The following is a 12,024-nucleotide window of genomic DNA, read 5'->3' as shown; positions in this document are numbered from 1 at the left end:
AGCACAGCATGCCCTTTGTAGGGTATGCCCTGTTCCATGGCAGCCAGCCCCTTGGTCACAAATTAGTGAGCCAGAGTGATAATTTATTCAGTGGTGCCATTTGAACTCCCTTCCTGAGTTATCACATTGTGTATCTGTGTGAGAATTTTCTTTTTTAACAGAACAGAAAGTTTGGGGAAGGATTTTTGTTGCCGCTTCTGGGTGAAAGAATTAGTGTGGGAAAAATAGTTTGGACTTAGAAATGTAGCAATTTTCAAGGGCATTTTGACAATTTATGTGGATATTTGAAATCGGGGTATCACTATAAACATCAGTGTTCCTAAATCCCACGTCATTCTTCAGGCATAAGGAAATTAAACCAAACCTAAATGTCCCATGCAGCATTTGATTTAACGAAAAATGGTCATGGATGTTTTCGGAAGAAATGGCAACATACTCATTTCTCTGTTAGTAGGATTGGCAAGTTTGGACAGAGGCTGCCTCCAACACAGTTTGTGCCAGTCTTCCATCTGATACAGAATAGGAAACTTGCTGTAGCTCTTCAGCTTTGTCCAGTACTTGGACGCTAAACTGTCGATGCTTTCCATCTGGGAAAATGTGCTTCCCTCTGCCTTGCTTTCCATGCCGCCTAGCTGGCTCAGACCTTACTGCTTCTGGTGGGCTTGCTGCAGCGGGTCCTTCACTAGCCCTTCCTATTCTGGGTTCAGGGATCGGCACAGTTGGCAGACCAGCCATGTAGAGTTTTATGTGGACACACCCACACCTGTTCATTGGTGTCTCGTTGTGGCTGCTTTTGTGCTCCAAAGAGAGAATTAAGCAATTGTGACAGAGACCATGTGGCCCACCCAGCCTAGAATATGTGCTGTCTTGCTCTTTTTTTTGTTAACGTTTATTTTTATTGTTGAGACAGAGAGAGACAGAGCATGAACGGGGGGAGGGTCAGAGCGAGAGGGAGACACAGAATCTGAAACAGGCTCCAGGTTCCGAGCTGTCAGCACAGAGCCCGACGCGGGGCTCGAACTCAGGCCGTGAGATCACGACCTGAGCTGAAGTTGCACACCTTAACCAACTGAGCCACCCAGGCGTCCCTGTCTTGCTCTTTATAGACAAAGTTTGCCGACCCCAGCTCTAACTGACCCTGTGTATCCCTGCCCAAACCTCTGGTCGTGTTGTCTCCTGGTTTGGAAACTTAGAATGCCTCCCCTTTTGGACCCAGCCCTCGAATATCACCCCCTTTCTCCTACTTAGCACACACATAGGCCACCTCCTGTTGCAGTAGTAGCAACAGTCCTAGGACCTGAGGGTGTGCCTGTCGCCCTGTTATGCACAGGCTGGCTCATTTGGTAGGAGACCGGGGGTACGATCTCCCCTGGTGATAACAACCATAGTACTCTGAATCGAGTGGAAAAGGTTTCAGCTCCAGAAATGAATCCCCATCTTGTAGAAGCCTATGGGGAAAATAACATGAGGAATACAAAGCAGTGTCCCCTTTTGGAAGAAACAGCCCTGTTACCTGAGCACCTGTCACATGTCTCAGTTGCTGGGACACAGCCCTTCAGGCAACTTGGGACTGAGCCGGGAGCCAGGGCTCCTTTCCCCAGTTTTGCTGGTCTGGAAACCAGCACCCTGCTCACCTGACACCTTGCCGGGCACAAAGAAGGCACCTGCATGTCTTTTGTTTCCATGAAAGCAGCTACCATTTCTGGGTTTGACACAAGTTTCACAGACTGTTTTCTTCCCCTTCTCTGGCAGGTGGGCATCAACTACCAACCCCCGACTGTCGTTCCCGGAGGGGACCTGGCCAGGGTGCAGCGGGCCGTGTGCATGCTGAGCAACACTACCGCCATTGCCGAGGCCTGGGCCCGCCTAGACCATAAGTTTGACCTCATGTATGCAAAGCGAGCCTTTGTGCACTGGTACGTGGGGGAAGGCATGGAGGAAGGGGAGTTCTCCGAGGCCCGGGAGGACCTGGCAGCTCTGGAGAAAGATTATGAAGAGGTGGGTGTGGATTCCGTGGAAGCAGAGGCTGAAGAAGGGGAAGAATACTGAATGGGGACATGGCTGGCAGGCATTCCTCTCTCCCTCTCTCTCTTGCCACCCTGCAGCACAGGTGGTTTTCAGTTGTTTCCAATTAAAGTTTCTGTATGAAACTTCGGTCTATTGTGATGCCCCTTTGGGATGCACTCATGCGACTGCACAGATGGGTGGGACCCCAAGGCCTGTCAGGCCGTGTGGAAAGCTGTCCTGGGCTGCACTGTGAGTTGTGTACAGCACTACCTACATCTGTAGGGAGCCAGTGCATACTTGACATGATCTGCATGACCTGGGGAAAACAGTTATTTCCAAATTGAGGTTCCAAAGCACAAAGATTTCCTAGATTCTAGCGAAACTGAGTTAGGCTTTCAATTGAATTTGCAATTTTTCAGGTTTCTCTGTTGATGGCACATGGTGACTAATGTGTAAGTTTGGAACTGGAGTTTGAACACCTGAGGTCCATGGAAGGGGGCTGTCCACAAAGTCCTTAATGCTGTGGGTCAAATGTGTAGGGTGAGGACATTCGGCAGGGGCGGGGGGGGTGTGTTGGAGTTTTATTGGATTCTCCATGGCATTCACAGTCACAGGGTGAGCTCTAGATTACGGTTCATCTTTGACTTTACTGTGCACGTAACCTGTAAGACAGCATTTCCACTCCACCCTCAGACCCTTGCAGCTCTACCCTGGGAATGGTCTCGGCAAAAGCACTGCACCTTTCTCTTTAGCGAAACATGTTGACGTGCATTTATAAAAGTTTTAGTAGGGGCGCCTGGGTGGCTCAGTCGGTTGAGCGTCGGACTTCAGCTCAGGTCATGATCTCACGGTCCGTGAGTTCGAGCCCGCGTCAGGCTCTGTGCTGACCACTCAGAGCCTGGAGCCTATTTCAGATTCTGTGTCTCCCTCTCTCTCTGACCCTCCCCCATTCATGCTCTGTCTCTCTCTGTCTCAAAAATAAATAAACGTTAAAAAAAATAATTAAAAAAAAAAGTTTTAGTAACAAGAGTTTGAACTGTGCAGGTCACTTCTATGTGGATTTTTTACAGCATGGTACTGTGAATGTATTTCTCTTACGATTTTCTTTTCTCCAGTTTCCTACAGTATAATACAGTATATAATAGTATATGATATACATAGTGTATGTATACAGTCTATAATACATACGTAAAAGATGTGTTAGTTGACTGTATATTAACAGTAAGGCTCCCTACTAACAGTAGGCTGTTGGTAGTTAAGTTCTGGGGAGTCAAAAGTTACGCTGGGATTTTCAACTATGCAGGGGTTGGTGCCCCTGACCCCCATTTGTTCATGGGCCAACCATACAGAGATTTTTCTGTATGACCTGAAAATAAGGTATAGTAGGGTGAAACCACTGGTTTAGGTCAGTTGGTTGTTACGTTCAGCTGCAGTACATCCAGGCCCACAATGCAAAACTGATTCTCAATCTTTGAGCCTTAATGTATTCAAAAGGTGATAGAAAACAGCTTGGATGGACCCTCGGTTTTTCACAAAGCTTTATTACCAACCGGAGGAAACCACACGTAGCCTCTGCTAGGAGGCTGGTGGAGCCCACAGCTGGGTGGCGTGAGAAGTCTGCCCGTCTCAGGTGCTGCTCCGAGTGGGGCTCTTCCCCGGCCCGCCCCCCTTCGGCAGCCTGGTAGCACTGGGTTGTCGGGGCATTCTTTGGCTGGATCCTTCCCGGCCGCCACGTTCTGCCAGTGCTGGGCCTCCACCCAGAGCCGTGCTGCCTTTGTTTCTCCCTGAGCGGACGCAGAACACAATTGTTAGGAACCAGGGCAAACTCCACAGTCGGCACACCTACTACATCTGTGTTCCTTGCACATTACGTCTGGTACATCTCTGTCCGACCTTTCAGCCAGGGATCCTCTCAGCTCTGAGCCCTGAGGCTGAGGACCACCTGGAGAGGGCACATCCAAGAGAAGTCCTCGACAGAGTGCAAGAGGCCCTGGAGCATAGGTCCTAGGACAGAAGCAGCACGAGGAACAATGGGGAAAGTCCGCAAGGCCCATTTAGGGAAAGGTGAGCTCAGCCGGTTGACTCCTGCCCTGGAGAGTGTAAGGAATCGCCCGACCACCAGCAGCACAGGAGGGCTCGCCACCAGGGCCACCACTTTGAAGCCTCCCCTGGCGCTCCCTGCTCCAGATCACCCACAGCTGAACTGCTGGAAGCACATCCATCAAGAATGGAAGTCAGGCTTTTGCATTTGGACCTTGGAATCTTTCCCTCAGGCATTTCCCTGACTACCTCAAAGTATTTTGCAAACTTTTGCTGGTCAAGCCTCTTGCTCTCAAGTTCAGCTCCAGGATCCTGTGACTGGCTTCATGCTGAGGCTTGACTGCTCAGAGGAAGCTTGCCCTGACCACAGGTAGTCACATTCAGATGGAGACCACTGGTGCAGATATCCCTTGACTTGTAATTTACTTACCTTCCCCTCTTTCTGTGAAGACCGGAAGATCTGTAATCACACTTGGGCCAAACTTTATTCTAAAGGAATTCAGGATGTTGACAGCATTCACAAGACTGAGAGGACACCAGGAGGCACAAAATGCGCCCAGGGAGCAGGCTCACCCCCTGGGTCACAGTCCCTCCCCACTGGGCCTTCCCCAGCCAGGGCTCCTCTCTGCTCCAGCCTGGCAGGGTCCATCCTGCAGACTCTGACCAGGGGATGCGTCCCATGTTTGACCCTCAACCTTAATGTCAGTTCTTAGTCAAATAAACAGCCTGCAATGGGGACATGTGGGTTTTTGGAGAAAAGACACCATGAATTTCTTGGGGGCATGTTGAGTCACTCCTGGTTCACCATTTGTCACCTGGAACAAGGGGAGGCACCTACATTTGTGACACTGCAGATCCTGGCTTCTTCAAGACATCAGACTCCCTTTCCATCCTCTCTGACACTACTTTCTCCCCAGGACTCCTACAGAGATAGGACAGCCCTTCCTAAGAGCATTTCTGAACAGCTCCTCCCCAGGGAACAACAGGGGGGCTTTGCTGCCTAGTGGGGTGGAAAGGGTTACCATGGTGCCACTGCTTGGAATTCCACAGCTCAGATTTTTTCCCCTGCCCTGCCTCCCTGGGCTTGCACAGGTTTGATTCAATGGAGATGTAATAACACGTTACAGAGGACCAAGGGCATGTGGTGGGGTGAAGCTGGGCCAACTCAGCCTGCCAGTGGTTCATGGAAAAAACAAAAGTAGAGAACCGTCACCACACATTTCCTTTTTCCGGTTACACATTCTGATATTCTGGTTCCCGCTGACTGGTCAGTGGGCAAGGATCCTGTCTCCTGTGAGTGCACGAGCCCCGCCACTCTACAGCTCCCAACCTGCTGGTCAGCTATGAGGCCATGTCCCTCTCCAGGCCTGGCCAGACTGGCATAACTCATCTGTAGCACCTGGCCTACCCCTGCATGCTTAGGCATCCTACAGACTAGGCCCAGGGCCCCTGAAGGACCTGAAAATATAGCTCAAGCATAGGCCACCCCCAAAATGGCAGTGTGGGTCTCAGACGTGGGCCCGGGTCTGAATGCAGCTTTTCTTCACCCTGCCATATATCTGAATTTCCTCTCCCCCTCAGTATAATGACCAGGGCCCTTCTGGAAACTCCAGGATGAGAGGAAAGGAGAAAATAGCAAATAATGTTCATTTTTAACCTTGATGAGGCTGACAAACCCTGGAAATAAGACACCAATGTAAATTTGAGCCATTAAGAAAACCATCTAACCGTTTATCGAGCTCTGCAATTCTTGGAACCTTCAGGAATCACATGCTCTCAGTTAGTGGAGAGACCCACTTAGGCCTCATGCAGAGCTGGGGAGGCATTCTGGTCTGAGGAGAATGGTGTGAGGGCCTGTCAGTGGACAGACCTGCTCTGTCCTGGACACAGCAGGGGACTTTCTGCAACCGGTCTTACCTGCCCCAGCTCCCTGCAATGGGGTAGTTAGGGTCCGATGGATTGGAGGGCAGGACTGAGCCAAGGGTGATTATAGGCTAGGGTGGGTGGCAGTGACATGCCCCCAGGCCCGATGCCTGAGGAGCCCTCACGGGTGTCAAAGACAATGAGCACTGAAGGTTAAAAACAGCCTGGCTCACGGTGTTAAAAAGTTGGTGCTCCTCCTACCCCTAATACCTGCCCGAACCGCCCCCAACCCCAGATGAAGCAAAACCCCAAAGGCAACCCTAAACACACCCCCTGCAGCTGGGGAGCTGGCCCGCCCCAGCGGGACCCACTGAACCATTTAACTCTGGTGTGGCCCATGTGATCCCAACTCCCCATCCCCTGCAAGCTCTGTTGGCAGAGGTGCGGGGGGATCAAGTGTTGACAAAAAGCCCAGAATGTGAGAAGCTGCTCCCATCTTGCCCATGTTCCCCGGGAGTGGCCTTTCTCCTGCATGGTGGGAGCACTCCCTCGTGCTCAAATGGGCCGGTGGGGCCCCTGCGGTCAAATATTAGTGAGGGGCCGTAAGCGGACACTGGATGTGTGTGTGAGGAAGGAAAAGAACAAGGGGGTGAGGCAGCATAGCAAGTGCCCTGATATCCTCAAGGCTGGCTGGCAAGGTCTGGTGGCCAGGGTGAGCGTGCAGCCAGGACCACCTATCACTGCTACTCGAGAGCCCACCAGAAGGTCTACACCCACCAGCCAGTCCTGCCGCCCTCTCTGGCTGAGCACACAGAAGTGGCTTAATCAGTGCTTCCAGAACACATACAGACATAATGACAAAGACTGATGTGCACCATGGACATGCATACATGCACTTTTGACCCTTAACTGGGCCTGTGCTTCTTAGGAGATGTGACCCTCTCCTGCACACATGCGGTACATACAGCCCTGACTCAGTGTTTCAGGCAAAGTACAATTGTTCTGGAGCAGCGCTGTCCCAACAGAAATATGATGTGAACCACATGTAACTCATTTTCCAGTAGCAACATTAAAAAGTAAAAAGTTGGGGCGCCTGGGTGGCGCAGTCGGTTAAGCGTCCGACTTCAGCCAGGTCACGATCTCGCAGTCCGGGAGTTCGAGCCCCGCGTCGGGCTCTGGGCTGATGGCTCGGAGCCTGGAGCCTGTTTCCGATTCTGTGTCTTCCTCTCTCTCTGCCCCTCCCTCGTTCATGCTCTGTCTCTCTCTGTCCCAAAAATAAATAAAAAACGTTGAAAAAAAAAATTAAAAAAAAAAAAAAAGTAAAAAGTGGGGGAGGGGCCGGGTGGGCTCAGTCAGTTAGGTGTCCGACTTCGGCTCGGGTCATGATCTCATGGTTTGGGGGGTGGAGCCCTGTGTTGGGCTCTGTGCTGACAGCTCAGAGCCTGGAGCCTGCTTTGGATTCTGTGTCCCCCTCTCTCTCTGCCCCTCCCCCAGTTGAGCTCTGTCTCTCTCTCTCTCAAAAATAAATAAATGTTAAAAAAAAAAAAAAGTAAAAAGAAACAGGAAATTAATGTAAATCATGTATTTTAATTAACCTAAAATGTGCAATATTACCATTTCAGCATGTAATCGATATGAAAATTACTTGTGAGGTATTCTTTTTGTTCCAGTTCTCTGGCATCTGGGTGTCTGGTGTATACTTAAACTTGCAGTGAGTCTCAGCCGCAAGCCCTGGGGGGCCCATGGCTCCTGTATTGGACAGCGCAGCTCTGTGTAGGGCTCACAGCTTCTGCATACCAAACTTCATCTTACACATTCCAGAGGAACATCTTTTTAAAGCATACAGTTTCCCTAAACCTCAGCAGAGAACACTCGACCGAATTTTATTTTTCCTTGGTGACCACACCCTCATCATGACAAGCATTTACCCTCTTTGTGCTCTTAGGGTCTTCTGTTTCCCCATGTTCTGCCTAGTAGAGCCAGGAATGGATGAGCTTGTCAGTGACAGTCCCCACAGGCCACCTGGATGCTGTGCATGCTGCAGCTTACCAGATCAAACTCCTGGGCGGGCCTCCAGCCCCTGGTCTGCAGCAGCTGCCACCCCAATTCTGTGGGAAACCTAAGGCCAGCGAGCCCTAACAGCCCCAAACCCCCATCATGATCCTAGGCCACCACAGTCCCCCAACTGATCACTCTGACAACTCTCCTCATTTTTTTCTACCTCAGATTCTGCCCAAGGTCTGTGTGGACAGACAGATTCTGCAACATGTGGCCTCAGAGCTCTTGATCTCTGATGGCCTCTGCCTCTTGGCCACAGCACACTCTCCTGGCATGGCCCCTCATGTGCCCCACTCCCCTCCACTGCCTCCCCACCAACCCCCTCTCCAGGCTGCCCTCTACCCTCACTGGGCATCTCCCCAGGACCTCTATGTCCTCATATCCTGGCCACTGGCTGCCCAACCCAGCAGACCCAAGGCATAAGCACTTGAGAAAACCCTGTGGGGCCCAGCACTCCACGCCACTCCTGTCCCTATGCTTGGGGCTTCTTCCCCACCTCTCTCCGAGCCCCTCTATGTCAGTGCTCTGAGCACCAAAGCAAACCCACTCCACCTCTGGGCTCTCCGCCCTCCCTTTCCCACCTCTCCCCTCCAAGCTCAGGCCTGCTCCCACCAGTGACCTGGGCCCACATCTCAGGCTGGAGCGCTCCCCACTACTCCACTACTACTCCTAAAAGGGCTGCAGGGCAACAGGACTCTGAGCCTGCGTAACCCTTGCTGCTCCAGCAAGGCTGGCTACACTGGCTTCCTCCTGTCTCTGTCACCATTGGTGTATCTAGCCATCTCCCAAACTGGAAGGGGGACCTGTCCATCTCACAGCCCCCCTGAGCCCTCAGCGCTGAGAGCCAGCCTGGCACCCAGTCACTGGGTGAGCAAGCAGCAACACCCCCTTGAAAGAGGAGGGCTCCATTCCCAGTTTCTCCCTCCCTCTCCCCACTGATTCCTCAACTCAGCCTTGTAGTCTACTGGCTCTACCCTGACCTGCCCCTTGGCCCTTCCCCATGCCGAGTTTCAGGTGGCACCTAGAACAGCGAGGTAGGTGATGTGGGAAAGGATACGGAGAGCACAGCCAGGGCATCTGTGGGATCTCAGCCCCTCACACGCCCCTGGCTCTGGGCCTCCAGCCTCACCACACCGGGCAATGCCTGGAAGGTACCCTCAGCTCAGGAAACAGGCAGGAAAGGACAATCACATCTTACCCTCTAGGCTACCTGTCAGGTGACAGCATCTAAGCAACCAAGGCGTTTCTCACACCTAAGGCTTCCCTCTCTACAGCAAAGTAAAGGCTCTCCTGCCCCTTGGCCTGTTGCCCTCCTCTCGGGGTGAGGGCACCTCTACAGAGCACAAGTCACACCTGGCAGAATTGGCCTCTGGGGGCAGGGGGCGTTGGTCCCATTCCAGCAGTACTGCAAGTGGTCTCTAATAAACCAAGATCTGAAATTGTGTCCCCAATCCCTAAGCTGTGTAACAGGGATGGCCCATAGGGTCCTGCCCTGGCAGTTCATCTCCAAGTTGCTCTGACTCTCGAATAGGGGCCACAGCAGTTTCCACAGAAACAAGAAAGAGCACCAACCCCCAGAGATAAACCAGTAAACGCAACCTGCAAAAGGAGAGAACAGGCAGCAAGAGAACCGGAGGGAACCGGGGGGCCCTGGAGAGAGAGGCGAGTGTGCGTGGCAGCTGGGCCGTGGAGCAGAACCGGAGAGGCCGCAGGCCGCGGGGCCGAGGAAAAGGAGGGCCTTGCAGGGGAACTACAGCTCTTGGCAGAGAGAAAGGAGGCCTCTGGAGGTCAGAGAGAGACACAAAGAGAGCAGACAGAGCGTGGATCAGTAAGGAAGCCTGCGCTCCAGTGCCCAGGGCCTCTCAGGAAAGGGGGCGTGGGTACCCAGGGCCCTGGCACTCCCTCCCACAGGGACCCAGCCTGCCCCCCACCTGAACGTCGGCCCCTTCTCAGGATGTCTGTGAGTGCCCGAATGCTTCTGGCCAAGCATTCAGGTTGTTTCTGAAACTGGGAGCAGATGCGACACACCAGGAGGATGCAGCTGGAGCTCCACTGTGACACCTTTGTCATGGGCACCTGCTTATCCCCCAGTCATGCCTCTCGAGAGTGAGGAGGCCCCTCAAACTTGAGCCCAGTGCGGTGCCCACTCAGGCCTCTGCACCCTGCGTGTCTAGGGCAGCCAGGGGCTGCCATGATGACCCGTCCTGCAATCCGAGGAAGAACGCTCAGCTGGCTAGACTCCTGGGCAGCACCTGGGCCCAGATGGGGTATAGGCTAAGGGGTGGCAGTAAGACCTCTGCCTGCCCCGCTCCCTGAACACTTTCCTGGAGGCTGTACACACCGTGAGAACAGGAACCAAAAGCCACCTTGTTCCCGTGTTTGTGGAATGAAAGCATTTCTACCCAAGGAAGGAGGCAGAATCCCACATGAGGCTTAGCCTGCTGGCCACCCTGGACACCCACTTTGCGACCACCTGATCTGGACTTGCATATGTAGCAAAGGGTAGCAAAGAAACGAAACTGGGGACTGGAAACCAAAAGGCGAGCCCTTGGGCAGTCCCTGTGCGTCCTGGGACAAGACGCACAGTAAGGCCAGGCCACTCAGGACCAAGCCCACCTTGTGTCTGGCACCGCCCACGTGCCTCCCCTGCCACCCGCCTCCTGAGTCACAGGGGCAGGGAGCACCGGGCCCAGCTCTGACCTCGGGTCTCCGGGACGCTCGATGTGGGCAGAGACACGGCCACAGGGTCCTGGGGCTCGCTCGCCAGCCTCTGCCCAGCACACATGGACTTGAGCATCTGGAAGACAGCGAGGGGCGCCACGTTCAGCTTCAGCAGGTCCACCAGGATCCTGGAGAGAACACACGCGGTGGCCAGTGAGCCTTCCTCGCCCAGGCTCAGGAAGGCCACTTCCCTCAAGACCCCAACTCTACTCTGGGCGCTCAAAGGGGTCCGAAAAGGGCGGGGTGGGGGTGGGGGGCTCCTCCAGATCAGAGGCCCGGGCGGGGGGAGCAGGGGTGTCTGGGGGGTAGGATGAGCGCGCACTCCCCACCCGCGCGCGCTCACTTGAACACGTCGGGGTCTATGGCGCCACCCGCCGCCTGCGCCAACTCGTAAAGTTCCATCTCCTCGGCGCTCAGCACCTTCTTCCGCCGCAGCGCGAGCTTCTGCAGGGCCGCCTCCAGCCCCGGGGGTGCTCCCGGCCCGGGGCCCGCGCCCGGGGCCGCCATGTACCCGGCTAGCGGGAAGACGAGCGCCCCGCCCCGCCCCGCCCCGCCCCGCCCCGCCCCGCCGCGCTCCCTCCTCTGACCCCGCCTCCGCCGGGCCCCTCCGGCAGCTCCCACAGCGCCTTCTACTGGCTCCGCCGGTCGCTTCTCTCCCTGCAGCGCTACCGCCTGGCCTGCCCCGCAGCCCTACAGCAGAGGGCGCAAACCGGTTTGTCTCCTCTCCGCCGTTCGATCCGCAGAATTTACCTGCGGGATGATGAGGGATAAAAGCAGAAAAATGTTCATCTTTAGCCCAGAAAGCTGATAGCCTGCATAGTTTTGATAAGGATCAAATAAGTACTGGTTGCTACATTCTTAAAGGGTCTCATGACTGCCTGTATGTCTCATCGATAGTTAATACCGAACTGAATGATAAGCACCAGAGAAATCTTGTGACAGTAGTTTTAGGAGTAGAAATTGCAAGAAGACATTTATGATCTATACTCCCTGCACGTCCTCTCCCCCCTGAACACTAAGCATATAACCACTAGCTTCATACAGCAAAAATGCAGCTCTTTCGGCCCACAAGTCCTGTATCGTGCTACCTAAATGAACTTACTAAGTTGCACGGATCACCTCAAGAATTCTTTTTTGAGGGTCGCACTCAATGATCCCACAACAGGGAGACGTGTTAGGCGTAGGGGATGCCGTGGCGGACCTCAGAAACCCGTTTCTGGGCCATCAGGGTCGGGCCGCATTGGTCGTTCTCGCTTGGGCAGCAGCACCCAGGGCAGTGCCTGGCATATTGAAGGCGCTCAATAAACGTCTATCGTAAGAAGGTCAGTCAATGCA

The 12,024-nt window shown here is 53.7% G+C and overlaps 2 protein-coding genes across 2 annotated transcripts; one reads left to right on the top strand and one right to left on the bottom strand.

The window, feature by feature from the left end:
- The first annotated feature begins 1,571 nt into the window (after nucleotides 1-1,571).
- LOC122232595 (tubulin alpha chain-like) lies at nucleotides 1,572-2,150 on the top strand. Its single transcript, XM_042962251.1, has one exon. It carries the CDS (start codon nucleotides 1,669-1,671, stop codon nucleotides 2,047-2,049), a length of 381 nt encoding a protein of 126 aa, XP_042818185.1. The 5' UTR covers nucleotides 1,572-1,668; the 3' UTR covers nucleotides 2,050-2,150.
- Nucleotides 2,151-3,528: 1,378 nt separating this feature from the next.
- LOC122232461 (mitotic-spindle organizing protein 2B) lies at nucleotides 3,529-11,233 on the bottom strand. Its single transcript, XM_042961758.1, has 3 exons — nucleotides 11,033-11,233; nucleotides 10,669-10,817; nucleotides 3,529-3,791 (listed from the first exon to the last, which is right to left on the bottom strand). The coding sequence occupies exons 1-3, from the start codon at nucleotides 11,194-11,196 to the stop codon at nucleotides 3,634-3,636; spliced, it is 471 nt and encodes a 156-aa protein (XP_042817692.1). The 5' UTR covers nucleotides 11,197-11,233; the 3' UTR covers nucleotides 3,529-3,633.
- Between the last annotated feature and the right edge of the window lie 791 nt (nucleotides 11,234-12,024).

The sequence above is a fragment of the Panthera tigris genome, chromosome D3, assembly GCF_018350195.1.
Source record: "Panthera tigris isolate Pti1 chromosome D3, P.tigris_Pti1_mat1.1, whole genome shotgun sequence".
Taxonomy (NCBI): Eukaryota; Metazoa; Chordata; class Mammalia; order Carnivora; family Felidae; genus Panthera; species Panthera tigris.
This window is presented reverse-complemented; position numbering and strand designations above follow the sequence as displayed.